We start from the raw sequence: 27,600 nt of genomic DNA, 5'->3' as shown, positions 1-27,600 counted from the left end.
ATCTCAAAGATTCAGGTGAGATAAAAGCTGAAAATAAAAATTATGTTTGTGTAAGCAGGAAAAGAAAACAAAGAAATTCAAGCAATGTCATTCAGGAGCTTTGCCATCATTAAAATCTCTCCAAAGACTTCAACGTTTGGATGAACCAGCAAATATAAGGTAGGCAGTATTTCTAAGAGGTTAGAAGCAGAAACTGAAAAACTAAACAATAAAAATTATATTACACCATAACGAATACAATTATTCATCACAACCTAATTTGGAAAATATTTTCCTATTTCAAGTTCAAAATGTTCAATAATGAATCACTGGATTCAAACAGTTATGGATACAAACATGAATTTGAACGAGGCAGGAGGTTCTTAAAACTACAAAGCCACTGTTTGTCAAGGTCCTCTAGCAACAATGCCTTGCTTTCCATTTGCTTGATTGCATGATTTGCATAAGATCAAATGTAGGCAATTGTGGACATGAAAAACAGATCACTCTCAAACACATTAGAAACAGATCCACAAGCATTATGTGGAAATGTGTTAAAAGAAAATGCACCCTAGTGCATGGAAAACTCAGTGACTAATGTCAAACAAAGTATAATTTACAATACAGGGTGTGAATTATATGTTATTCTACAACTGATTTCATATTGTTGCTGTATGAATTTCATTTATCTCAATTCACAAGATTAACCCAGTAAGGACACAATTACTAATTTTAAACCGACAGCAAAATCTGAAATTTTTTTCTTAAAAATTCTCTTTATCAGGTTATATTCCAATCTGTTCCATAATTCCAATTCCCTGAGTTAATTTAAAGATCAAATGTTTCTTATTGCAGTATTCCAATAACTATTCACTGAAAATACTTATTTTTTTACCAATATAAAGCTAAGCCTAGAAATTTCAGAACTTCACTCATGAAAAAAATCCTAAATTCAGGATTTGGTCTTGTTCTCATTTCTAGACTCAGAATAACAAAAAGCATGAAAAGACAAAGATCCTTTTTTGAGGGAACAGGATTCCCTCAAGTCATTGTATTAAAGTAGAAGGTAGACAGAAAAATAATTCTGCATTTTTTGTGCCAAAAGCAGAACAAAGGAAAGAACACTAAAATAAAATCCCACGTATCTGTTTTAAACCCATTACTTACTTTCCCCGAAGAAAAAGGTGGAGCAAAGGGAGAAGAAGGATCAGCCTGCCTTTTCATCTCTTTGATCTCAGAGGCAACACAAACAAACTAAATCATTTTCTAACTCATGCATCAGCAAGAGAATTGTGATCTGTAGTGACTATCATTAAAATGGATATTTGCATACCACTACATTTATTAGACATGTGGAGTGTTTGGATCTTCCCCACACTAACCAGCTACAGTGGCTGGTATTCCTCCAGTTTCTAATAACCACCTGCATAAGTCCTGAGAGCACAATCAATGCATGAGACAGAAAGAATAAAGAATGACCCTGTTTGCATGGTCAATAAGAACACTCACTTGCTTTGATCAAATTTAATGGGTAGTCATTGAAAGATAATATGCAACTGTACAGTGCCACTTTTAGAATGGAATTTGATAGATGTTACTAAAAAGAAGTACAAAAACATAATTAATGCAGTTAAAAAAAAAAAAAACAAAAAAAAAAAAACCAACAAACAAAAACCCAACCAAAATTAGAGATTTAACAAAACATGAGCTTTCCCATTTAGTTGTCAGAATACATCCCAATACAAAAATAACACACTAGTAATAACTCCAATATTTTAATTTATCTGTAACACTCATATTTTCTATTTAGATTTACTGGAACAGAGCCACACACCTTTCTTGTTCCCTTCTTCCTCCCTGTTTCCACTCTCCCTGGTTTCAGGCAGATACTCTAAGGACCAGAAATGGCAACATCTTGTCTTGGAGAGCACTCACATGACTTGGGCAAGGAACCCCACATAGTTTCTCAGGAAAATAATTGAGACAATAGTTATTCCCTTGCTATATTCAAAGGAAAATGATCCAGCAACATTGTAGCAAGAGATTGTTAGCAGCACAACAACAAAAACCTGCTGAGAGAGTTTGAAAATGAAAAACCTCCAAAGAATTCCAATCACCACGTAGTTTATGTAGGCACACTATACAAACACTTCAGCTCATTACTCACCTCCTTACTCTGTTCTCTCATCTTCTTTCTCACAATCTGTTATATTAACTCATAGTAACTTAATATTTAATTAGAAGATAAACTCCTTGGGACCATAAATCTGCACCACCAATACAACCATGTCCCCTTCTGATTTCTGTACACCACCAAAAAATCCCAAATATCTACTTCATATGGTGTGTCAAGATCACATTTTCAGGCTTGCTCCATCAGACACCATTAGTACTTCTCTGCCTTCCACCATTTCCTGAAAGCAAGCAACAACTCATATTCAACTTTTAGTACAGTATATTCTGCTTTCTTTATTTATAAAGCACCAGTTGCTTAATTATACTGACTCACAAAGAGCCATCACTAATGTACATCTTTCTCTGGAAGGGTATTTTATACTCATGCTGCATCATTTAATAGATTTGCAAACCCCACACCACACTCATCACTTCCTCGGAAATATTTCACATAAAACAAGGTGTCACAAATGACACCCCTTAGGTATTTCAGGCAACTCCATCAAGACAAAGAAATTGCTCTGTACCTAATTGTGTAAATTAGCAATGGATGGCCTTCCACACATGCAACCGGCCCTTTAATTGAAGAAAACATCTATGTTCCAAGATAGCAGCAAATTCTAACATATTAATTAATAACTAAGAATGCTTATGTGATTCTGTAATGTTGCAGAGCGAAAAAAAATTTAACAATTTTGTGAAGCCATTAAATACAAGTGCAAGTAATAAAGAGCAACAAATAAACCCAGGATCACAAATTACTATTTTCAGGAAGCACCATAAGCTATTGTTGTGCTCTAAGAACAACTGCAAAGACTTTGACATAATGGCACATGGACAAAATAACTTGGCTTCCAGCTGGCCAACACATGCTGATGTGTTTTAGAAACTATTTTTTCAGCAGTAAATATCTCTGGTTTTCCAATTAACTTATAAAGGAAAAAGTTCTTTGCTGTGAGGGTGGTGAGACACTGGAACTGGTTGCCCAGTCGTGGATACCCCAGTTCTGAAGTGCTCAAAGGCCACATTGGAAAGGGCTCTGAGCAACCTGGTGGAGTGAAAGATGACCCTCTCCACAGCAGGTTCCTTCCACCCCAGGCTACTCTATGGTTCTATGAAATCCTCATTCCTTTTGAGACTTAAGCGCTTCAGAAGAATTCAGGGAACTTCCAGGTCCTATCTTAGGAAATAAAGAGCATAGTACAAAATCATTTCATATATGGGAGCATGAAAACATAACAGTTATGTATCAGACTGTGTAAAAGAGTTATATTCAAGAAGAAAAACTCTTTGGCACAAATGCAAAACAAAAGAATCTTTCATCATTTCAATTTGTAATGATTTAAAGAAATTACTAAAGATTTTACATGCCTGAAAATGGTTTCACTTTTGGAAAAGGGACAGCTCTGAAGTACATTAAGGCTTTTAAAAATAATTTTGTTTTAACAGCAAAGATTATCAAGTTTATTTGCCTTTACATTTAGTAACAGTGTCTCTTGGTTATATTCTTACACTCTTAATTGTTGTACAGTAAAAATTTCTGCCATTTATTGTCCCAAAGCCTTGTACTTCTTTGAGCCAAAACTCATTCCTCAAAAGTTAAGTTTCATCCTGACCAATTCACAAGGCGACATAAACATCCATTCCTGATTAATGAGTTTAATTGTTCCTTTTTATTTTAGTAAAACTATTTTAGTTTTAACTTTCCTTAGGTACACATTTTTTATTTATACATTATTCTTATGCCTAGTATTCCTATCTCATTCATTGTAAAAGCTGGAGAGCAAGGATTCTAGTCTTTTATTTTAAAGCCACATCTCTGAGACACCTACAATGGGAACATTTCCCACATTGTTCTTACTCTCCAGTTAGGACACACTAGCTTGAAATCCCAAAGGTGCTCGGCTGAAGAAAACTCATGTGGAGTGCCCCACACCACATGGTTTAGAAAAAGCAGAAGGGACACATTAGAGAAGAACATTTAAACTTCAGACTTCAGCACTTTTGCCTAAACTGCTTGTGTGACTCTAAAGACATGTCATGTCACTGACCACAGAAAAATCACAGTGCTCCTTGGAACTCTCCTTCCCATAACATCTTTGACGTGCTTTCCTCTGACCCATCAGCATTCATCACCATCGGAAAAATATGGAGGCATTTTGGAAGGTTTTTCAAAAGCTTCTCTTGCTGCTAAAATAACACAGAGCCAGTCAATCAGTGTAAACATTCTGCATCAAATGAACCTACTGAATTTCCAAGTTACTTCTTTGCTGACTAGAATTAAAACCATTCACTGTCTCCCTAGTATAATTCAATTATAAAAGCTAGAAAATAAAGTGAGTTTGAAGGTCAGAGGGGGAAAAAGCAGAAAGAAGATTAAGCACATTAATTTTTACCAGGCACATGAGGAGAAGGAATTGTGGTCAATAACAGTATCTTAGTTTGATGTCCCTCTTCTACACTTTACACATCATATGGAATGAAGATTTTAAGATTCAAATGAAAATTTCCATTCATGAATGCTTCCAATCCATTCACTATATTTCTTACTCCAGCTTAAATAGAGATGAGTTTTTAGTATACATCATAAGAACTATAATGTCTCAGTCAACGTTTAGCCCAAAAAGTGAAAAAGGAAAAAAGCATGGTTTGACCATTTTACCTCTGTATTACTTCAGCTTTTTATTCACAACTAGAAAATATATTTGCAGTGGGCAAATACATTGCGAATTTGAATCTCAGAAACCTGCGTCTATAAAAATGGAATTACTCTGGATTCATATTAGTATGACCAAGAACCCTTTGGCTCACCAGCATAAGTACATCCTGCATTCTCAAGTAATTCCAATCTTGCTGCAGTGGGAGAAACAAAATTCAGCCCTACCTAACATTTGGTGCTGAGGTAATTGCATGAAGAGAAGTGCCAGGCTGCCACTTTTACAACCCACAGAAGAACTCATACAAGCAGGCTACTGTGGCAAGTGAGATGTGGTTATATAGGAATATATGGTAAGCAACAGCAACTATTACTATCCATTTTATATAAATCAATCAGTCTCATCTGGAGCAGCATATATCACAGAGTGCAGAAATAAAGTCTGTCTGGAAAACAGCAATGAGAGAGCAGAGACTAAGAGACTTACAAACACTTTCTTAGGAAGAGAGGCTACAAAAAAAAAAAACTCAGAGAAGGAAACAAAGGAGACACATCAGAGAGGGTTATAAGATAGTAAGTGCTACATAGAAAAGCAATTAGGATGCTCTGTTCCCATGAATTCCCTTTCAATGATAGAGGGGGAGGGGAGAGGAAGGGAGGGGAAAAGGACATGCAATAAATTCAGAAAGTGGAATTTTCAGCGACGTTCACCCTACCTAAAATCATGGCACAATTACTACTGCTGAAAAGATGATTCAGGTTTATCTTTGTAAATCAAACTTGAGGGGAGAAAGATTAAGCATCAATATAATTTTTAAAAATTATTTATGTAAGTATCACTATAATTTGCAAATCTGTACAACATTCCTGCAAGATTTCTATACTTCTCTCTTTGTATCTGAGACAACTTAAAACTCTTTAACACTGTATTTAATATTATATAATTTTTTCTGCCAAAGAAAAAGAGGGATGGGATCAAGGAAATAAATTTCCAAAATAAATATGTTGACAAAAATTAGACAATTTTACTTGAATATTTTTCTTACTAGAATATGCACGCTAAATTACAAAATACCATTTTAATCCCAAAACAATTGTCCTAATCACCAAAAGCCAATTCATTAACCGAGCAGAAGCTTGAGAAAGCACACTCAACACAAGAAATTGGAACTTAAACAATAAAATTACATCAAGGTCTCTTTGAACTGACATCAACTACAGGTTGATTAAATTCATGATTTATAGGTTGCAAGTTTTATTTAGCAATATCTGCATTTTACACTCATGATGAGTAACATTTTCACCATTTTGTATAGACCCAGGCATGTGAGATGATTAGAGAACAATTCTTACCATCCAGGCAAGCCATCATGTGATTTAAGAGTTTTTGTAGAAGAGATACTATCACCTTCCTAGGACCAGAACAGCTCTGTATTCCTGAATTATAGTCAGAGGATAAAGGAGTTTGCCAAAACATTACTGTAGTGCTGGAACAAGGATAGTGGGAGGACTCAGCTTCTGAGCACTGCTCCTAAACAAGACAATTTATAGCAAGTTAAATCTGTTGCAAGACTACAAAAGCTGAGCTAGTTTTCCGCTGACCACAAAATAAGCAGCACAGTAAAATATACTGTATTTCTATCTGCTCTTCTCTCTCCTTAGTGGAACAAGCAGCCCAAACAGCAGAGTATTATTATGGTCAACATGTGGTTGGGCAAAATTATTTTGATTACTTTTGTTTTGTTTTGGGGTTTTTTTTTTGATTCATTTCATATCATACTTACTTTCAAAACACACAAATGAAAACAAAGGAAAAAAAATGAAAAGCTGAAAGTTTTTTTCAACTTGACATGTTGCACTACCCAGTTATGGCACGTAGTGTCAGTAATGCCATCAGATAACATAACTGCCACAATCTGATGTGATGCATTAAACTGGGATTACCAGAATAAATCATGTTTGTGGATGCACAGATCACAGGTGGTGCAGTCAGCTGCTCTCTATTATGGCATATCTATAGGATGTGCAGATTAGGATGTAATGTCCAGAAGCTTGTTCTCATTTGTGAAATGCTTTGCAACCATAAGTCAATAGTAAGGAGCCACAAAACAGTTATAATGGCATAAACCATCATCAGGGAAAAATACAAATCGATCAGTGCCAGCAATATAAAAGGAAGAGCTTGCATCTGTCCCCAGTCTCATAAATTCAGTGGTTGTTGCAGGCTTTTCCTTTGTCCCACATGTACTTTATTAACAACAGTAACTATCATAAATAATAATAATGCAGAGTAGTTTATTTCAAGATGAATGCTCTTGTTAGCTGTTGATCCTATACCTTATTTCTCACATCGTGTCTGTATTCCTCCTGTAAATGGGAGGGGAGAGCTAGCTAAATTTATTGTTTGAAGTTTATGCCTTTCAATTGGCAACAGAGTGTTATGCCCAGAAAGTTGTCTGTGTAGGCTCCTTGAAATATCTGCATACCTTAACCAGCATGTTAAGCCTCTACAAAGGAGGCACAGAATTTACATTCTACTGCATGCTATAAATAAGTAATAAGAACAGATTAGAATTATGCATTTACGCCTACTAGTGAGAGTGAGATGCATAATTCACAAGTGGCAAACCCTTAAGAGGCTTTTGTATTTCACCCCACCCCTCTCCCTGCTCCAGTCTTGTCTGTGTAGAACACAGTACATTGTTCAGTCCAGCTGTTTCACTATTTTAGTTTTTTTTTATTTTCAAGATAGGTTGTTTAGGTTTTATAATCACTACTTCTTTCTTGCAGGAGAGCATCTGACACTATGTTAGTAGTCATTGCTGAGTATATGCCCACATTATGTTACATTATTGGTATCATCTTTATGAGTTTCCCTGTGAAACTCAGGGACACAACTAAGAGAACACAGGACTTGAAACTGAAACTTCCCTGTGCTTCCTTAGCACTGTCTCTTGGAGCAGGACCAAAGCAGGGCCACCAAGTTGATTAGTGGGATGGAGCACCTCATCTATGAGGAAAGGCTAGGAGAATTGAGATTGTTCAGCCTGAAAAGAGAAGGCTTTGGGGTGATCTAATTGCAGCCTTCCAATACCTGAAGGGAGCCTGCAAGAAGGGCAGAGAGCACGTAGTGACAAGGGGGAATGGATTCAAACTGGAGGAGAGTCAGTTTAGATTAGATTTTAGGAGGAAGTTCAGGAGGTGAGGCACTGGAGCAGGTTGCCCATGTGGCTGCTCCTTCCCTGGGAGAGTTCAAGGCCAGGTTGGATGGGGCTCTCAGCATCCTGATCTAGTGGAGGGTGTGCCTGTCCATGGCAGGGGATTGGAACAAGATGATCTAAAGGTCCCTTCCCACTCAGGCCATTCTATGAATCGCAGTTAACATGACATACTGCTCCTCTAGTTGGACCTCTGGAGGAATACACTAATCTCTATGTCAATTCACATTCTCAGCTTCTCTGCTGAAGCCTGAAAGTACCTGTAGTGACCACAATTTTTATGACAGCACATGAAGGCCACAGATTTTGCAAAAACTGTGGTTTTTCCCCACAGCAGTTCTACCCCCAAAAACTCTGTTACCTGGTGATAAGGTGTAGAAACAAGGATCTATTTCAGTCTAGCTGCTTTACTCTTTTTTGTTTCTCTGGCTGCGCCACTACAATTTTGATTCATGTACCTCCCAAAGAAGCATCACTAAGGACAGGCTCTTTGGTGAAGAAGTTTCCTTGTCATTTCTCTCAACTGTTTTGAACTTAGTCTATTTATCTACCCGAATTTTTCCTTTGTCCTGCATGCAAATATTTTAAATTATTTTCTAGCTCTATTTACCATTTGGTTATTTAGTCTTGATCTCTGACACACAACTTCTTTTCATATTTAAGCCACAACATTTACCTCTTTTTTTATGGTAACAGTTATTATTGATTAATCTTTTTATCTATTCAGTGTATCCCCTTTATTTTTAGTTTTACTTGACAAGCTTTCTCTGCTCTTTTACTCTGCCTGTAAACATAGGAGAAAGACTTAAACTGCACATGTATTTTAATTCCCAGTACAATTTAACAGCTTAAAAATTGTTATGTGACATTGCAACAATGATATTAAATCCCAAGAGCCATACCTCAAACATTCAAAACACATTAGTTGAAATGTTTAATCTAACTTATCCTTGAGCTGATGAAAAGGCTAGCATGCCAGCTCATGAGAATATTTAAAAATTCTTGTCAGTTGGATTCAATTTTTGTTCCTTGATCAGAACAAAAATTACTAGCACAGTTAAAATTAAGTGATCATAAATAGCTCCAAAGTTGAAGTTAATATGAAGTTCAGATTTCAAAGGAAGCTATTGACATACTGTATCGACATGGGTAACTTTCCATTATTGATAATTTCCTTAATTTTTAGCATTTCTCCTAGGAGAGACTGAAAATGTCACTTATGTATCCTTTGTGTGAATTCCCTTTGTCTAGCCAATGATCCTGGATAGGTGAGACATGAGGATCCAGAATCTCCTAATAAACCAGATTCTCTGGTCACCTCTGAATAACGTTGTGTAGCCATAAACATACCCAGACGTACAAAGGAAAAAAAATGAAAAAAAAAAAAAAAAAAGAAAAAAAAAAAAAAAAAAGAAATCAAGATATGTAGACTGTAAACATGATTTAAATATACCTCTGTAATCAGGGAACCTGGCATGTCCAAAGCAGTCAACACAGAAATAAAAAAGTTCTTAGGACCACGAGTCCAAGCCTTACTTAAATCACACTAATCTGATTTGCTTCTTATATGTTTAACTTTATGTTCACTTGAATATTTTTTCCCACTAGTTAATTTCCTGGTAACCCATCACATTAATGTGTCACTCTCTTTATATAATAAAAACCATGGAAATGAAAGAAAGAAAGAAAAAGAGGAAAATCCCCAGCAGCTTTCAGAGTCCAACTACAACCTATGTAAAATATTTCAATCAGAAATAAATAATAATAATAAAAATACACAATCCATGGAAGACTAGTGAAAAGCATGATGGAGTTCAGTGACTAAAAAAAGGCCATTAAGCTTTATATAAACAATTTAAGCAACCAGTGTAGAAGCCTAAGTTAGATTTCTGGCAGTGATAACAGGAAAGGAAATACCATAGAATGCCTCCCATGGTTTTTGGGACAAGATCCATTCCTTTCATATGTTTCCACATAACTTAAGGGAACAGAGGAACAGATTTTGAAAATACATGAATACTCTAATCATACAAACCACTCTATACTTTTGAAAGCAAACTTACGTGCAATTATTTTATGGCCTGATAACACAGTCTTGTATTGTTCACACACAAGACAAAACTTGTGCAAGATGGAAAATAGCCAGAAAAGTCACCAATTACAATAATTGGTGAAGTATTTTAGAAATGGAAGTTCTAAGGAAGTTTCTCAGACTTATTGAAATTATAAGTCTGAAACACCTGCAAAAATCAAAGATTTCCATTTCCATAAATTTGTCTCCTTACAGCTTTCTGGTTTTTTCAATAAATAAAGTGCTGAAAATATTTCAGTATTAGTAAATAACCCTCATGGTCATAGATATAGTAAAGAAAGGGAAAGCGGAAATCCAGTTGGGAATCACCTAGAAGTTCTGCTGTGGTGTTTCCTGCCTGTAATTTGCCATAATTTATCAATATTCCACTACTGTTACAGGAATGTTGAGATATACCAGGTATAGAGAGAAGGGTCTGTGTCTAGCACTAGCCAAAGAAGAGCAAATGTACTGCTCTGTCAAATTATTACAGCTGATAAACCAACACACTTTGTAATGCAGCAGCATGGAATAAAATATCTATTTCAAATTAAATATTCATCAACTGTTTAGCAGGTCAGGAGACCAAATGTTTCTAAATTAATAAGGAGAGCTATGAGTATCTTTTCCAGGGCATAAGGAAGAGCTCAGAGAGAAGTTTTATTATGCAGCTGGCAATATGAAGAGGGCTGCCCCACTCTATCCAAGCCTATTAAGTTATTGCTAAGTGAGGTGTGTCTTTATAAATGGATACCTAGAGATTCAAGCAGAAGCAGCAGGTTTGGACTTAGTCCATCTGTGCAAGAGGTGTCATATCTTTATTTACCCGAGTCCAGCATTACTTGAAACTTAAGCATAAATCATTTACCAAGCATCTCAGAATGATCCTGGCAAAACAAAAAAACCCATCTTTTAGAAAAGGGGAGATGTTTTTCTTGATCTATAAATATATTATAGTTTCAACATAAAACCTTGTGCAGTTTCTGATATTTTCTAAAGCACTTAATGGAACTGTGACTGGATGAAAACTTGCTTTAAACAAGAAGCTTACGTGTCCATTCTATCTGAAAAATTAAAACCTGAACAACAGCCACCACTTTGTCTTACCAGCTTCAGGCAAACCACAATTACCAGGCATGCTGCTGAAAATAAGACCCACAAAAAATACTTCAGGCTATGAGCACAACACAGCCAAGAAAGCATATCCTAGTTCTTGCAAATCTTCAAGAGTTCTCGTTATGTTTGGTAACAAACAGTGATCACCATGACACAACAGCTCACATCCGTGACAAACCATGACACTTGATGTGAAGCTCTCACTGATGAAAAACAAAATGCAGAAAAATACATCAGCCCTTCAGAAAAATGCAAGAGCAAAGATTTGGCCAGTTTACCCAAGACAGGCTCACACACACAGCACTGCAATAATCTGATCTGAGAAAGTAACAAAATAAGAATTTGCTATCTAACTGCAAAGAGGGTATCGTGGAGAAGACCTACAAATCCACATGCCAGTGCAGAACACCTACTTATTATTACAATTATATGTGGACAATAAGTAAGCTCTGCTGACAGATAAAGAAGGAAACAAAAAAAAAAAAAAGAAAAGAAAAAAGGCTGCAAGGCTGTAAATTCACATTTTACAAACTGAACTCAATGAACTCTTGATTTAAATGTGTCCTTCTCAGTAGTCAGTCTTCTGAAGAAATCTCAGCATCTTGATATCTGCTTACTAACCTAGATATTGAAGGAAAAAATACAAAGCTTCATATATGTCGAATTCTGAAAAAAATATTTGAAGTAATATCACAGGACAAAATAATCTGGAAGCTTTACATTTTTAGGGACTTTATTTCTTATTATGGAATTTAGACAAGCCATGAAATCAATGCTTTTCTTCTCTTTGTTTAGAAAACAGCCCATAGCCAAAATAATTCTTACGTGCCAGAAGGGAAAGGACAGAAAAAATACTCTCCCTGTTTTCTACAGCTATTAGCTCTGGAGGAGCTATTTTGCTCCAGCTCACTTTGGTACATACAGAAGATTGGAAGGTCCCAATCACTCTCTTTATAATTTGTGTTGCATTTTAATTTTTAGAAAGTGGTACTCAAGTAACCTGAGAGCTCAGCAATTCCAGCAGGGTTAGCGTGAGTTCTCTCCTGGCTTGCTGTGTTACCCAAATCTGATCAAAGGACAAGGACTCCAGAAGCTTGTCCAGCTGTGGTTTTATAATGACACCATTAGGTTTTGCTCTATAATCAAGGTCCCTAAAAGTCTGTGTAGCTTCAGGCTTAATATCTGCGACAAGGTTAACTGAAATCTGCAGCAAGGATAACTACTTTAGCAGATTGTATCAGCAGGAAATATTTAAACACTATTTAAAAGGATTTTAAATAAGCAGATTTTATTTAACACTGCACTAATGCACTGCAATAGAAAATGATACAACAGAGCTGCTACAAATAAACATAATGCTTTTACCCTTCCCCTGCCCCCTCCCCTCTAAATTCCCCAGATGTGTATTATTAAGTCCAATGAGTACACCAGATCTTTCTGTCTGAATTTGAAATACAGGAGTGCCAGGCTCAGACAGCCCATTTGCCCTTTGGTTTGGTGCCTGCTGAATCTGCATTCTGGGTCTGTGGAATTAATTACGATAGCACCGGTCACCAGCAATGTCAGTGCTGCCACTTCAGGTGTATCAAATATGCCTTCTTAGAGGCTCAGAACTTTTAGAGGAAGACAGCTCCTCCTGTAAGGCTGGTGTACCCTGCCCTCTAGTGCCAGGTGCACCTCTAGATGTTCACTTAAATGCATGCTAGGGCCAGAATAAAGCCTGGAGAAGTAGGCATTTTTCAGAAACCATCCTGTATGACTTACCAGCTGGATATGTTGCTAAACCAAATATAAGGCGTCAGCCTGGCACTGTTGCACAGTAGTGCAAGACCCTAAAATAAGGGTGAAACACTGGGCCATCTCTCACTGGGTCATGTGCAAGATGTTTAAGAGAAACAATTCTAACTGCAAAAAAGTGAAGACTAGCTCTTATTGCTCACCATGGTGTTAAAGAAATCTCTGTTTCACAAAAGAATGAAAAACTGTGACATTCAAGGTTATAATATTTATAAATCTAGCACTAACATTGTATTTGATAGCAAATAACTCTTTCCAAAACCTGTAGTGAAAGAACAGACTGAGCACATTTGGTATTTTAAGTATTTCACTGCCACCTGGAAGATGGGAAATAAACTTATACCAGAGAACTATAGAATTTTCCTATTTTTTGTAATTTAGTGCAAAAGCTGCCTGTTATCTTTGAGCAAGACCTAAAACAAAGGAAGGCAAATCCTTAGGGTTAAAAACTGTTGTTTTAAAACATGGCTATAGCTGAAAACTGTGAAAAGTAACCACAAGAACAACATTTTAAACATAAGAGTTTTCTTCTAGGTGGTTCATCTTCCTGCAGTGATACATCTTACTGCCATTATCTTCTACATGCAACTCTGTGGATTCTCTTGCTCAAATTGTTTCACTTGGCAATGAGTGCAATACTGATATTATGATGGATTCTGCTTTTATTATCATGAACTCTCATTTAAACAATCAGCAGTATTCATAGGGTATAAAGGACCAAAACCTTTGCCAATTTTTCTCTAAAATATAGTCATTGCACATGGCTGTGCATGATGTGTACTGTAATCACTACTGGTTTAGAACAACAAAAAAAATACAGGTACTAATTTGGGATTCTCCCCTTTTTTTAAGTTCAGATATGTTAAGCCCTGATTAAACAGATGTCAAACATCTGTCTCTTCCTCGCAATAAAACAAGGCTCTCGTTCTAACCTGGTTTTGTGGGATCAGCCTTTCCACACTCAGGTCAAATAACAATTTGAATAAGCTAAAGATTAGTTCATGCTCTTAGAAAAAAAAAAAATGTGAAAAAAGCTCTTTCTCACCTTTTCCAAGGCTCTCCTTAATATTTTGCCCACAGACCTGGTACAAAGTACTCTGTCACATTCTTTTATAAAACATGGACATGCAATTTAGGATAACTCTGTACTCGTTTAACTCAGTTGAGGGTCTGCCCTTGTAACATAGGTGACACGATCTCTTTCCTGAAAAACTGGAAGCACTTCTTTCAGGTTGGCAGAGAAAAATAAGTTTCATACAGCTGAGTCTTAATAAGAATATCTTCCTTTTAAAGATTCATGATGAGAACCATTACATTCTGCTAGGAAAATTATATGAACACAATTTGTTAACATTGTCAAGTATCTAGTGCTGCAGAAAACGCAGACATACATCCTCAATGCCAAGCTCACAGCAAAGATACAATCATATTTTTTTTGTCTCGTTTTGCTTTCTAAATATCTATAAAGTAATTTCCCTTTATAAACATGTTAGACAATGAACACCATTTCTCAGTCCATCAAATGCTCAGCGTTTAAGAATACAGGTATATTTTGCTCTAACCTTTTTTTTTCTAAAGTTTCTTCACATCTGTAAGGTTCCTCACAAAAAAAAACCTGTAGGCACGTGGGTCACATCTGATCTTCTCTGCTTATGCTACAATATTCTGCATTTATTAGACCACCTTTCTGCTAGTGGTATTGGCATCACCAGTTCAGGCCACTGCAGTCTAGTGCTTTCCAGGATAAAACCCACCCTGTTGCCCCTTTCAACTAAGACAGGCAGAAAATTTCAGAGACTAATTTAAACAAAAGAGAAGACAAGCAGGGATACCTTGCATAAATTTAAAAGTATCTTTAAAATAGTTACATTAAGAAGAGCTCTGAAGAGAACTGTACAAGCTTCTCCAATGCCTCACAGCTGCTAGTCATCTACAGAACAGTAAGCTCTGAAGCTCTGGGGAGCAAAACCCTATTGCAACTACTCTCTTGAGCTGCAGATGAAGGTCTTGGTTACAGGAGCTTCTGCACTCACACACAGAGGAACTGAAAGCATCAATACAGGGACATAGATTCACACAGCTGAACTTCAGCCTGGGATCTGGGACTATTTCCTCCAGGCTCATCCCTTGGAGAGATTAGACTTTCACTGGAATATAGGACGTGAAACACAACCCAGATTGCATGAGGAAGTAGAACATACACCACAGAAAGCAAATGCATAAAGGTGGGAGGCAGAAAAATCACAGGCAGACAGTTAATACAGGTGTTGCGGTAGAGGGTCTGGCTTCATTTCAGTGTTTCATTACTCACAACACAGAAACCAAATTTGTCAATATGGGGGAAATATTTAAAGGCACTAATGGATGATGGATGCCTAATGGGTCTCCTTTTTCAATGTGGTAAAGTGTACATTTGCCATATGTGCTTTTAAAGGGTTTCCTTTTTAATTACAGCTCAACCCCTAGAGGAAACAAACACTTGAACTTCCATGAAAATCAATGAGTATTTCAAGCCCTCAACAACTGTCAAGATCAGAAATTAAGCTAACAATATATTTGCCATTATGGTGTTGAGAAAACATATCCCTCCTCAAGTTATGGATTGATAAGCCTAAACTGCAATTTTCATAATATGAATTGAAAGTCAGTGAAGTACTAATTTTTAAACAGAATTTATGTCTTCTTAAAAAGAAAGGCTCAGAAAACCATCACATTTCAACACACTTCAAAAATACAGAAAGAATCTGTGACTTTCTGGTATAGACTACTGGCCAGGAACTAAGTCAAATAGTTCCTAAATTAGGAAAATAATTTTGATGAGTAAATAGGAAGCAGATGTCAGAGACAATGAATTTTGTCTCTCTGTTTAGGGTCAATAGTATATAATGTTGTGGCAATAAGTCACCAACATCACTAGCATAAATGCTGAAAACAAAAGGATAATTATATGGAAAAGGCCAAGACATGTATAACATAATACTCCAAAACCAAAAGCTCCAACTTTTCACCATAAAACTGTAGCCCTTGGGGAAATAAAAAAGAAGATCATGTTATCCCTCTTTAAAATCTAGACTACAAAGTGGAAAAATTTGGGCTCTGAAAGGAAGTAAAACCAGGTAAAATTAAAGATATATACAGATCTAAGCAAGACCTTGAATAAACCCGATTCACAAGGACTGGGATTTCTAGTGACCCAAATCCCAGTCTGCTGGCTCACATTGCCACTTGTCCCTCAGGCAGAGGGAGAAACTGGCAGCTACATAAAATGGATCTAAAGTAAACAGACTGATCTCCACACCACGTAGAAAAGAGTGGGTCTTGTGGTGTACAGCTTATGGTAACATGATCTGATCCACCAGCCTTCTCTTCTGAATAAGTTAGGATTTTCTGTTTTCTTTAGATCCATGTCTGCCTAAAAGTTAATTGAAATCAAAGTCATGAAATTCTCAAAAGGACCAAAAATATAAAAAAATGCAAGTAAAATATAAATAAATAATTTCTACATAAAAGCAACAAGAGGTTCTCTAGGAAACTTACAAACCAGATGAGATTTCATCTGACTACTTCAGCTGAATGTATTCTGACATATCACTCAAGATTTAAGGGTAGAAGCCTTATGCTTTTCTATATTGTCACAGAAGAATTGCAGAAGTTACTTGACCGTAATCTCTATCAATAAGCATTCTTTTTGGCTATAATTCAGACTGCAAGCAGACATGAATCTAAACCAAAAAAACAATGTTATGGTGAACATTTCCTCAAATGTTTTGCCTCACTTGCCTATTTAAAATCTGCAGGTTGCAGATGAACATTTTGGTAAAATGAGGGACCTATGATGAAATTTCAGTAATGATTTTAGTAAGATTGGAAGCACAACTATTTGCACTTCAAAAATGTTAATAACAGTGCTATGATTTGGCAATGAGAGATTAATGGAAATCTTGAAAAAAAAAGATAAATGGCACTGCAAGAATACCAGAAAACTGGGGAGATGGGGGAGAAATTAATTGAACCTACACTTTTGATAAATATTTATTTTTTGCAGAAGAAAAATGCACACTAGTTTGAGCTGTCATTATGCTAACCTATATCCTATTTTTCATATTATTAGTAATACATAATGTGGTAGTTTATATTCAAAAATAAAACCTGAATGTATATACCTCATGTATTTATCCAGAAATACACTAAGGTTACTATGGTTACGAAAAATCCATTACCTTTGAATACAGAATGAAAAAGTTTGACTTAAAGTGTGCACTATTTATTATAGCGATCATCAACAGCCTTCAGGAGGTTCTCTAACTGGATTCATTTTTCAGTGTCAAAACTGACCCACCACACCAGTACCTTATGGCCTGTGCAAGGCAAAGAAATTTGAACTATATGAATTTTTAAATATGTTTTATACTGACTCAAGATGCAGAAATGGCTTTGAATTTTAAGGCCTTACATTAAAAAGAAAGTAGGGTCTTGGTACCTTTTCCCTCCCTGAGTTGTACAATATGAAATGCTTTATTTTCACTTGTACCTACCAAGATATACAAATTCTGATGGGTCCACAATAGTGCTTATGCTGTGGCATGACACTTCTAGCTCCTTGTTTTCTTTTTGGTTTCTTTGGTTGTTTGGTGGGGTTCTGTTTAGTTTTTTTGTTGTTGCTGTTGTTGGGGGGTTTTCTGTTAGTTTTGTTTTGCTTCTTTATTTTTGTTCTTGTTGTTTGCATAATGTCTGAACAAGTAATTTGGATAATTCATTAAATTACACCAATTACATTAAAGTAGAAAGTCAGATTACTGTGCTTCACTCTATTGCCAAGTGACGGGAGCTTAACTTCAGTATAACAGTACTGATATAATTTGGCTATTGGCACATGGCACATCTATTATAAGAAGAAAATAGATTGTTTATGCTTTTAATAAATATATTAAACAAAGGCTATTCAGGTAAGCAATATGGTATGTCTCTAATTAAGAGTATTTAAGGCAGGCAGTAAGAAAAACTCTTAAACCTGTACATAATTTCTTCAACAGTTTGCAGTTTACTTGCTTTTAGAGCTGGATGGTATGAGTTCAAAATGTTATAAAACCATTAAAAAGATGACTCGGATCCTGTGAAAGAGGCACAAGATTTAGCTACACCATTCATGGTGGTGTTATCCCAACAAAGATGCTTTAAAATATTAAACTCAACAGTGTTTAAAGTGCATCCAGCCAATTTTAGAATTATTTTTCTTTCCTCTGAAATAAGAAGGGGTCAATCATACAATTGTTCATTGCAACCATGAGATACCCATCTGACATGCTACCTAGCAGAGAACTCACCTTTTACAACATACTTAGTTCCATTTCCAGAGTAAATTGGTGTCCCATTCATATATAAAGTATATTGTGTAATAACACCATTTGGTGTTCTGGGTGGACTCCAACTCATCAGCAGGAATGTGGGAAAGGATATTGCTGTGGGTGATTGCACATCTTCAGGAGCTGGTGAAAAAATGTATAAAGTTATACTATATTGTCTTTCCACAAATAATAAAGTATTTCAGTGAGAAGCTACTACCAGAATGCTTTTTTGGTAAAGCTGAAATTTCAGAAAAGATTTTATACCTGCAACATACCAGAATTTTGAGAAGCCTCCTATATTATGTGAGGATTTCTAGCCAAACATAAACTTTCATGAAAGACAGCAATATACTTTTTGCTTCTAGGAGAATAATTATGCTTCTATAATTTTACCTTTCCAGCTTGGTAACACTGACCAAGGTGGGAGGTACAGGATTTTAGTGCAGTCCTTTTTTAAATACGATTTAGTTTCTCTTCTTTCATGGTTTTTATCCCTAACTACAAAGTGATCATTCCATCAATGCAGGTGATGTGTTCTTAGGCACTACCCCCTATTTCAATTTTTCATAATTCAATACACTTAGTAATGTTTGTTTAATGTAGATTTTATGTATACAATATACTGGAAGTTGGCAATGGATAATAATTTAAGAGTTGAGTTCTTTCACTGTTCTAACGAGTTATACATTAGAAGAACAAGGAATCCCAGTGAATATCACAAGGGGAACAGAGCTGAGGCCTTAGTCTGGGAGAAATATCTTGTAATTTACAAGCTCTGTGCTAGCAATTTAAAACAATAACTAGCAGTGCCTGGCAATGTGAAAACAATATAAAGTAATGAATGTTTCAATAGGGAAACAGGGATAGCTGGAGGGTGTGATATGGTGTCTGTCTTCTGTATCACCAATTTATTGTTACTAAGAGCATGCAACAAGAGCATCCAAAAATAGAAATTCCACACATTGACTTTTTGTTCAATTCTTCTGAGGGATGAAACACATGTTCCCCAGGGCTTTATTCAATCTCTAGGGAAAAAAAAAAAAACAAACAACTACTCTTGCCTAAACCATTCCGTTATAACAGGTAAGGATTTCTGCTTTATTCACTAAGCTGTGAAAATACGACATAAACAATTTATTTTTAATTACTATGCCACAGCAGAAAGAAATACACAAATATTGAAACAATGTGTTTCATTTTTATATCACAGGGTCCATTAACTATCTGGCTGTCAGAGACTGCACCCTTTCATGGAGAATGCCAGCAGAAAATCTCAGTCAGTTTATCTTGAACATCCAAGAGAATATAAGTGGATTTTGATGTGATTGGTGCTGCTGGCAGTTACTAACGTGGTCACGCCAAAACTCTGTTCTAGCGATGTTAGACTGCAATCTTCAGCACTGTCCTCATCAAGACAACACCTTGCACAACAAGCTGCTTTGGCAGCAGTTAAACACTTCAGCATCCTTTTAATTATTATGGCTATAATTCACATGACTTCATGCCAAAATTTTATTTTCTTTATTGGTACTGTATTACAACCTAGTTTACATGAGAAGATAAAACAAAGAACTGTGGGAGGAAGGGAATTTTGAAAACTACTTTGCATCATGGAAGATTAACTACTGTCCAATAAATACATGTCAATGTCTTCATTATTCTACTGGTATAGATTTGGAGTAACTGATTATTTTAACTGGATTAATATGGCTTTGGGATGACAGAACTGGGAGATGTGAACTTTATGTTTAATTGAGAATGAAGTTAGATATGTCACTGATATTTTTGGTGCATTTGTTCTAGTAATTGACGTGCATTACATATCAGCCTATACTTTAAAGTCAGAATTGAATGCATTTTTTCTTTCTTTGTGCCTTAGTTCTCAATGTAAGCATAGGAAGCATTAATTTACACTCACAACCTTTAAGTTTGAGCACAACAACATGTAAAAGTGTTTAGAAAAAGAAAGGGGAAAATCTCAACAGCAATTAATAAATAACTCAATTGGCATTTGGCAGTTTCATCACGCTGAAATAATTGTTGCCTATTGCTGGCGTTTAGTGGTTAAAAGAAACCATGGAAATCAACCGTTTGATTCTCAATTTCATACTGTGCCATACAATCAATTCTTTTTAGTCAGACTGTCTCTAGATTTACTTCTGAGCCATAGTAAAATGAGGAAGCTTTCATTAATCTTTCAGATGCTTCATATTAATGACAAGGCTCTTGCATGAACAATGTAACAGCAATTAAAAAGCCCATTAATCTGCATTACAGCTATTAAAGATGCATGTCATTAAAGGGTATGGAGTTTGATTCATTTTCGCACCCCCCAAAAAATGGAGCAATTATGGTCTGGCAATGCACTTTGTCATCAAATTAGGTTGGGGTTTTCCAGCAAATGGCTTTGCAGCGTTTAGCTCTTCTCCTGTTTTATTATTCATGACTGAAATGTGGAAGTCAAGACCTTTGAAATTACTTTACCTTCTTGTGGAGTGGAGATGTTCAATGCATGCAAGCTCTCAGTACAGCCAGCCAAAGTGCAAGCAGTTAGGGTTACAGCATAGTTTGTGAAGGGATGCAAGCCCCTCAATACTCCTGCAACACAAGAAAGCAAAGTGTTATGCATGTACAGTGTACAGACTGATTGTATGCAGACAAACGCAGAGGGAAAACAAACTTTTCTGTTGCAGGCTCCTACTGTTACAGGTGGAAAAGAAAAATTATGTAAGGTTTCGTTCCTATTATCCATGACTTAAATTTTACAAAATAATTTAAGAGCAAGTGAGATTTTATTCCATTTTTAGTACTTAAGATGCACCTGTGCTTCTTTAGTTGTGCTCACTGAAAGAGATACTACTTCAAAACACAGGTGTATATTTCAATGTGACAGTGAAGGAAATTTTTCTTAATCCCTGTCTCAAAGTTTTTTCATTTATTCATTTTCTTTTTCTGAGGAATTTTCATTTTCTCCCTGAACAAACTATTTTAATGTGTCCTCTCCAACGATGTCCCTATTCATCCATAAAGTGAAATTTCTCTTCCTATGAAACATCCCACTTGTCTTTCATTCAGTAGCAGCATACAGACCATATATTTGCTACACTAACAGTAACATAACTCAGGTGACACAGTACCCAAGAGTTTACAAGAAGAAAAGATCTGGGGCCTTATTCTATTTCAGTTCCTGCTTTTGTTAGTGAAGAGAAGTTACTAAATTCTCACATATCAATCAGCTACTTGTTATAACAAATAATAATCACTGCTTACCACTTCGGGAAGTTTTCCAACATTTTAAACTATCATGTAGAGAAGGATTACAAGGGGCAAAATTTAGTTTAGAGTTATTTTAAGAAACATCAGCAGTTCCCATTTCAAAGTAAGTCCAACAACAAAGTAATATAAAATCTAAATACAGAAGTAATTAAAAGAAGGCTAATGCATGCCAAGTTTTATTTCAAACCATGTTCTCACCTCGACTGTCACACCTCTAGCAAAATCGATGTGGTGTTTCATTAAAAAATAAAATTTATAGCAAACTATGTTATTTCAAAATGGTCCACCACTAGGATTTTGCAAATCAGCTTAAAAAAGAACAGCACGTCCAAGAACTGTAATTTCTGGCCAATTGTCCTACAGTACAAGAAGTCTGAAAATCCCCTCAGTATTACACAAACAGACAAAATTAGTCCTTATTGCTCTTCACTGGGTTACTACAATAACAGAATGCAATATAACTGAGTTTCATTTAAAAAATATTTTTTCCCCCACATAAGCCCTTTATAATCACAAAAAAAGGACATGGAGAATTTGATGTTGGAAATTAACAGCTACAGCACAAATATATTATTTTCTGAGTAAAACCATCAGTCTGTACAAGTTTATATTGTCTTTATTAATAAGTGTGTTCATATGGAAAATATAAGATCAGCTTTTACTGAATTAGTAACATTTATGCTTTTTTCTTGCAATCAATCAAAAACTTCAAAGGTTGGCATAGCAATGATCTTTCTATTTGAATTCTCTGGGGTGCACTTCCACTCATACAAATTGAGAGATATTCAGAGTATTCACTTTTACTTCAGAGTAGCGATAAAATAAAACCAGTTGACCAGCATCTGCTTGCTCTGGTTATAGTTTTGATTTTGCAAATCCCCAGGTAACAGTGGAGAGCTGTACTGACATCCAATCTAAGTGTGACAGGAGAGAAAAAGAATGCTGTGTCAGTCACCACCAAAATGTCCCTGCAATCTTCCTGTGATGGAAGAAGAATATTTTTTAGAGCCATCGAAAAGACAGAAAATAGGAAATAATGTTTTCATTAAATGGTCTGGGTTGAAAGGGACCATAAAGATCACCTAGTTCCAATCCCCCTGCCATAGGCAAGGACACTTCCCACTAGACCAGGTTGCTCAGAGCCCCATTCAGCCTGACCTTGAAGACTTCCAGGGATGGGGCATTCACAATTTCTCTGGGCAACCTGTTCCAGTGCCTCACTATGCCCACAGTAAAGATTTTCTTCCCAATATCTAATTTAAATGTAAACTCTTTCAGACTAAAGCCATTACCCCTTGTCCTTTCACTACAGTCCCTTACAAGAAGTTCCTTTTCAGCTGTCTTGTATAGTCTCCTTTTAGGCAATACTATGCCTGCAAAGTATTGGAAGCTACACTAAATTCTGCATCACAGAAATTTCATAAGTCAAAAGATCACCTTTTTTACACAAGAATAGTATTTCCACTTTTTTCCAGATCATAGAGGGTTAAATCCAGGAAACTATAAAAGGTTCTTTGGGAACTACCTCCACAAACACACAAGCAGGAACCAAATTCTCTAAATGTGACATTTGCAAGTTCCTGGCCAAGAGGAGCATGGCATGGAATATATGCCATCTCTCTACTCACTCTACAGTGCTTTAGGAAGCAATTTAGTTTGATTTGTACATTTAGCACTTGTAGTATTTGTTTCTTATGAAGCAATGAATTTAATACTCCTTGCATTTCCTCTTGGAAGACATCCTGTAGGGCTACAGGCACTAAGAGCTGCAGAATATCAGATGTATCCAAAAAGATGCCAGGGCATGTAGAAGGTTTGGATTGTAGTGTTCGATTTACTTTTGACAAAGTAGGAAGGTTTTATACAAAGCACCTGTAGCACAACAGACTTCCCATTGCATAGGTAGGCTTGTGAAAGGCTGAGAGAATTTACATTTTAAAAAAAAGCAAACAAATAAACCTTTTGCTACAGGAGGTTTTCGTTAAAAAAAAAAAATCATTCAGCAAAGGCAGCAACTTAAAAAAATATTTTTTTAAATTTCCTAATTAATGTTTTTCCTTCACGTGTACTCTTGCACTATTTTTTTTCAACAAAGAAACAGATGTGCATAGGTAGGCAATAGAAAGTGCACAGATTTTATTTACATACTTCAGCAAACTACTTTTTTCTCAGCTGCCATCCTATCTGTTTGGCCAGCATCCACTGTAATCTGTTCTCCTTCATTATGTTAATCTGTGGGCGGAAAGATTTCTGTCATCTTCAAATCGCTTGTACAGCAATGGTAAACACCTTGGCCTGTCTGTAATTGGACAGGTGTCTGCATTGGTGTCACCCGGCTTTTAATTCAATTAAAGAACTGGCTGCTCTGCTCTCATTACCCACTCATTTCCTCTGCACTTTCAGTCAGTCAGTGAAATTTACACTCAGCACCTGACTATGCTGAAATACAAAGTCAGCAGTCCCACAGCAAAGATCATCACTGATACACGTGAATTAATTTAAAGAACAGCAAAATAAATTTTGCAGTAAAAAATAGCCTATGATCCAATGAAGTTGGCTGACAGCTTTAAAAAAACTTTCCTTAACTCCTCAATTATCAGTCTCAGACTGGCATCTCTTGTCTATACCAAATAATTGCTGATCTGATAAAGAGTCCATCAAGCTTTCCAAGATGTGGTGCTAACAAAGCAAAATTTGGCCACACTTGCATGTATTCTATTAATGCTAACAGGAGAGAGGTGGATAAATTGTCACTTTGATCAGGAGATAGGATTAGAGACATCATCAATATTTAAGAAGAGGGTCAGCCTCACACATTTGGGATATGGGTCCCATGCATTCAGTCTGCCACTGCAGAGCAGCCGAATCCACCTAGACTAAAAATTTACATCACAGACTACATTCGAAGCCTTAAAATCCACATGGGGAAGTGGAGATGCTAAATCATTTTAACACACCACTCCTATCTGCCCAAAGAACCTTTGGAAATAAATTAAAGTTCTAACACAGACATTTTGACACAGTGACCCCATGAAACTGAATAATGTCATTTGTTAAATATGAATGTAAAGTTAACAGTCTAAAAGAGTGATCTGGAATCACACCTAGAACATTAAGCCCACTTTATATGCAAAACTAGTATTTAATTCTCTATACTTTTATTTAAATGGTCTTTAATTATTTGCAATATTGAAAGTCAAGGTTTAGAGTTGTGCAAGAGAGAAAATGCTAGGTTAATTCTAGCAGAGGAGGGATAACACCATGGATATGCGCAATAGCAAAGGGGTCAACAGTGAATTTATGTAAAATGGGTGTGTGGACTAGTCAGAGTTAGCTGCATATTTATGTCCACTCCACTCAACGTTCTAATGCATACAGTATATAAGAAGATCACATATCCAGCTTTTTTCCCTTTCACTTTCTCAAAAGGCAGACATTTCTTTTGTTCAAGACCTCTCAAAGAGAGTTCTCATAGATTTAGACAACACAGCCATATTCCACAGCATTCTGGCAGATTTTGAATGGAAAACTAGTATTTCTCATTAAAAGAAAAAATAAAAGAATGGTTTACCACTACAGTATGAGGGCTAATATTCTGTACATAAAAACTGAATGCATTTGTTTGCCAAAGAGACTTTTCTTTGCTGGATTTTTTTTATTGTTTCCTCCCTAACATGCTATTTCATGAGGACCTATTTTGAAATACACTTACTATAACTGAAGCAACACTTGACCATGATTTACCTTAATTCTTTTCTAAGCTTTAAAAACAAAAATTGCCACATGTCTCCTCCCCAAACCCAGACTATTTAGCTAACTTGAATGCCTGAGGTCATACTGCATCTGTCCAACAAAGTCACTTGTGTGTCGAGATGCATCATTGCTACAGTACACTTAATCACAGTCCACTGATCAGAAAAAGAAGTCCTCAACTGACTTTGTTTTTGACAGATTGTAGAAAAAACTGTTTAAGTACATTTGTCTTCCACATATGCATTTCTGAACCAAAAGCCTGTGCACATCAATCTGTCACATACATCTGCATTTTTAAAGCATCTTCTAAGTATAGTACGAGTCATAAAACGAAGAGCCACTCAACACGAGGGCACCTATTCCAATTCTTTGGCTTATAAGAACAAACACAAGTCTTAGTTATTGCATTTAGGTGGCTTGAAAGACCCTTTTTTCCCAGCAGAAATGTTTCATAACAAACCATACACAACCTCCACTGTCTTTGAAGATGCAATTCAGTTTGCAGTGGTTCAAGGAAACCTGTTACATTCCCCATAGCACTGGGAACTCTCCAGCTGCTTCAGTTTGCCATAAACCTTAACTTAACAGTGCAATTTTGCACCAAGAGTTAATTAACCACAGACAGTATTGGTTTTGTACTATCTATCACTGTGCTGCTCTCCATCATTCCAAATAACTTCACCACTGCTTATTTTCTGCAGTATGATTATTTTTTAAAGTTTGTAGAGAGACAAAAAAATACTGTTTACTTTTTTTGCAGACTTTTTAACATGTCTATAAAAACATCATAATCCTTTCTAGACTGAAAAACATTAAGAAATTAACGTCTTTTTATTAATAAAAATATGGGTATGTATCTAAGAGTTGATGCAATTTTGATAAAATGCTCAGGTTTATTCAATCACACAATTTACATTTTGTATGAATAAATTTATACAACAGCATTGGACTGTAAACAAGATTCATTTAGGTCTAAACTCAATCAAGTTTGAATCTTAATACTGTAGAATATTAATATAATTAATGTTTTAAAATTCATATATTGAAAAATATGCCACTAGTCTGCTAAAGCCAGCTAAATGAAAGGAGAAGGGAACCTACATTCTGCCACTCTGACTTAGAGTCTCTAGGAGCTCAAGCACAACCTGACAACTCACAGAAACCTAATGGGCATAGACAGGTCTATCAACTACCCCTTGTTGCAGTAGCTGCCCCAGCCAAACATTCTTATCTACATATGAAGTTTTACAACTTTAGCAATTTGTCTCAGCTTGGAGCAGGGATTTGGGAGTCCTCCTAGTGCTCTGGCCCTACATACGTTTATCTTAGTTGGTTTGCAAAAAACCTTTTCTATAATTTTTTTAAAATCTCGTTAACTGCAGCATAGGAATGCTTTGAGTGTAAAATACTTGTGCAAACCAAGAGCTTTCAAGTCATTTCAAGTGCATGAGAGTATTGCCCAAGCAACTCACCAACAGCTTCATGCAGCAAAATCCCCATTGGTGGTAAATTGTTCATTTCATCCCACAGAGATGAAATAGGCCTGAGAGAAACAGCATTTTCTAATACCCATCTCAGAGTGTAGTCCCCAAACCCCATCAGAGGCAGCAGCCAGGGTGCAGAGGCTGGTCCCAAAGACACAGGCTGCTTAGGCAGGGGACTGGCAGAGCTCTCCCTGGAGGGACAATCTCTCAGCTGACAGCGTTTGCCAGAGTATGGGCACTTCCAGGCTGGCAGCAAGTTTCCCCAGTGCTATGGCCCCACTGTCCACCCCTTGCTGATCTGCCACTGGCAGGTGGCCCTGTCTCCTCTTCTGAGAGACTCTCCAGCTAGAGAGCTTTCAAAACCACAGCACAGCTCAGACACTTTGATTAACCATATTAAATCATTAAATTAACTTTTCCTGAGATATTCATCTGCTGAGCATAAAAGACTAAAAGGCGAAAAGTAATTACAAACACGTATCACAGGAAGGAGGGAATGGCAGCTGTCGACCACAATTTTTTCAGTACCACATGTGCAGCCACAACATCAGCCCTTGGCTATTGCAGCAATGACAGAGGTGGGATGAACTGCAAAATCATACAAACTTGAAAGAGAAATCTCCAAGAGAAATAAATATCAACTGTGTGTGAATTCTTTTGCAGCACATTTTATGTCATTATTATTTGTAGGTATCATTAGAGCCCATCTTTTAGAGGCTGGTCAAGCTCC

General features: G+C 36.3%; 1 protein-coding gene across 8 annotated transcripts in view; it reads right to left on the bottom strand.

Moving 5' to 3' along the window:
- USH2A (usherin) overlaps positions 1–27,600 on the bottom strand; it is a 368,811-nt gene that overhangs the window by 187,672 nt on the left and 153,539 nt on the right. For all 8 annotated transcript variants that reach the window (XR_015802194.1, XM_088161172.1, XM_088161173.1 and 5 more), the window contains exons 31-32: positions 20,842–20,955; positions 18,337–18,498 (exon numbers count right to left, since the gene is read on the bottom strand). Coding sequence is in view for 7 of the 8 variants with exons in the window: in XM_088161172.1 (XP_088017298.1) it covers positions 18,337–18,498; positions 20,842–20,955 (276 nt within the window). In the remaining variant the exon portion in view is untranslated. The remainder of the gene's footprint in view (positions 1–18,336; positions 18,499–20,841; positions 20,956–27,600) is intronic.

This window comes from Sturnus vulgaris, chromosome 3 (genome assembly GCF_052056855.1).
Source record: "Sturnus vulgaris isolate bStuVul1 chromosome 3, bStuVul1.hap1, whole genome shotgun sequence".
NCBI classification, from domain to species: domain Eukaryota; kingdom Metazoa; phylum Chordata; class Aves; order Passeriformes; family Sturnidae; genus Sturnus; species Sturnus vulgaris.
Note: the sequence above shows the minus strand (reverse complement) of the source record. Positions and strands in the feature narration are given on the sequence as shown.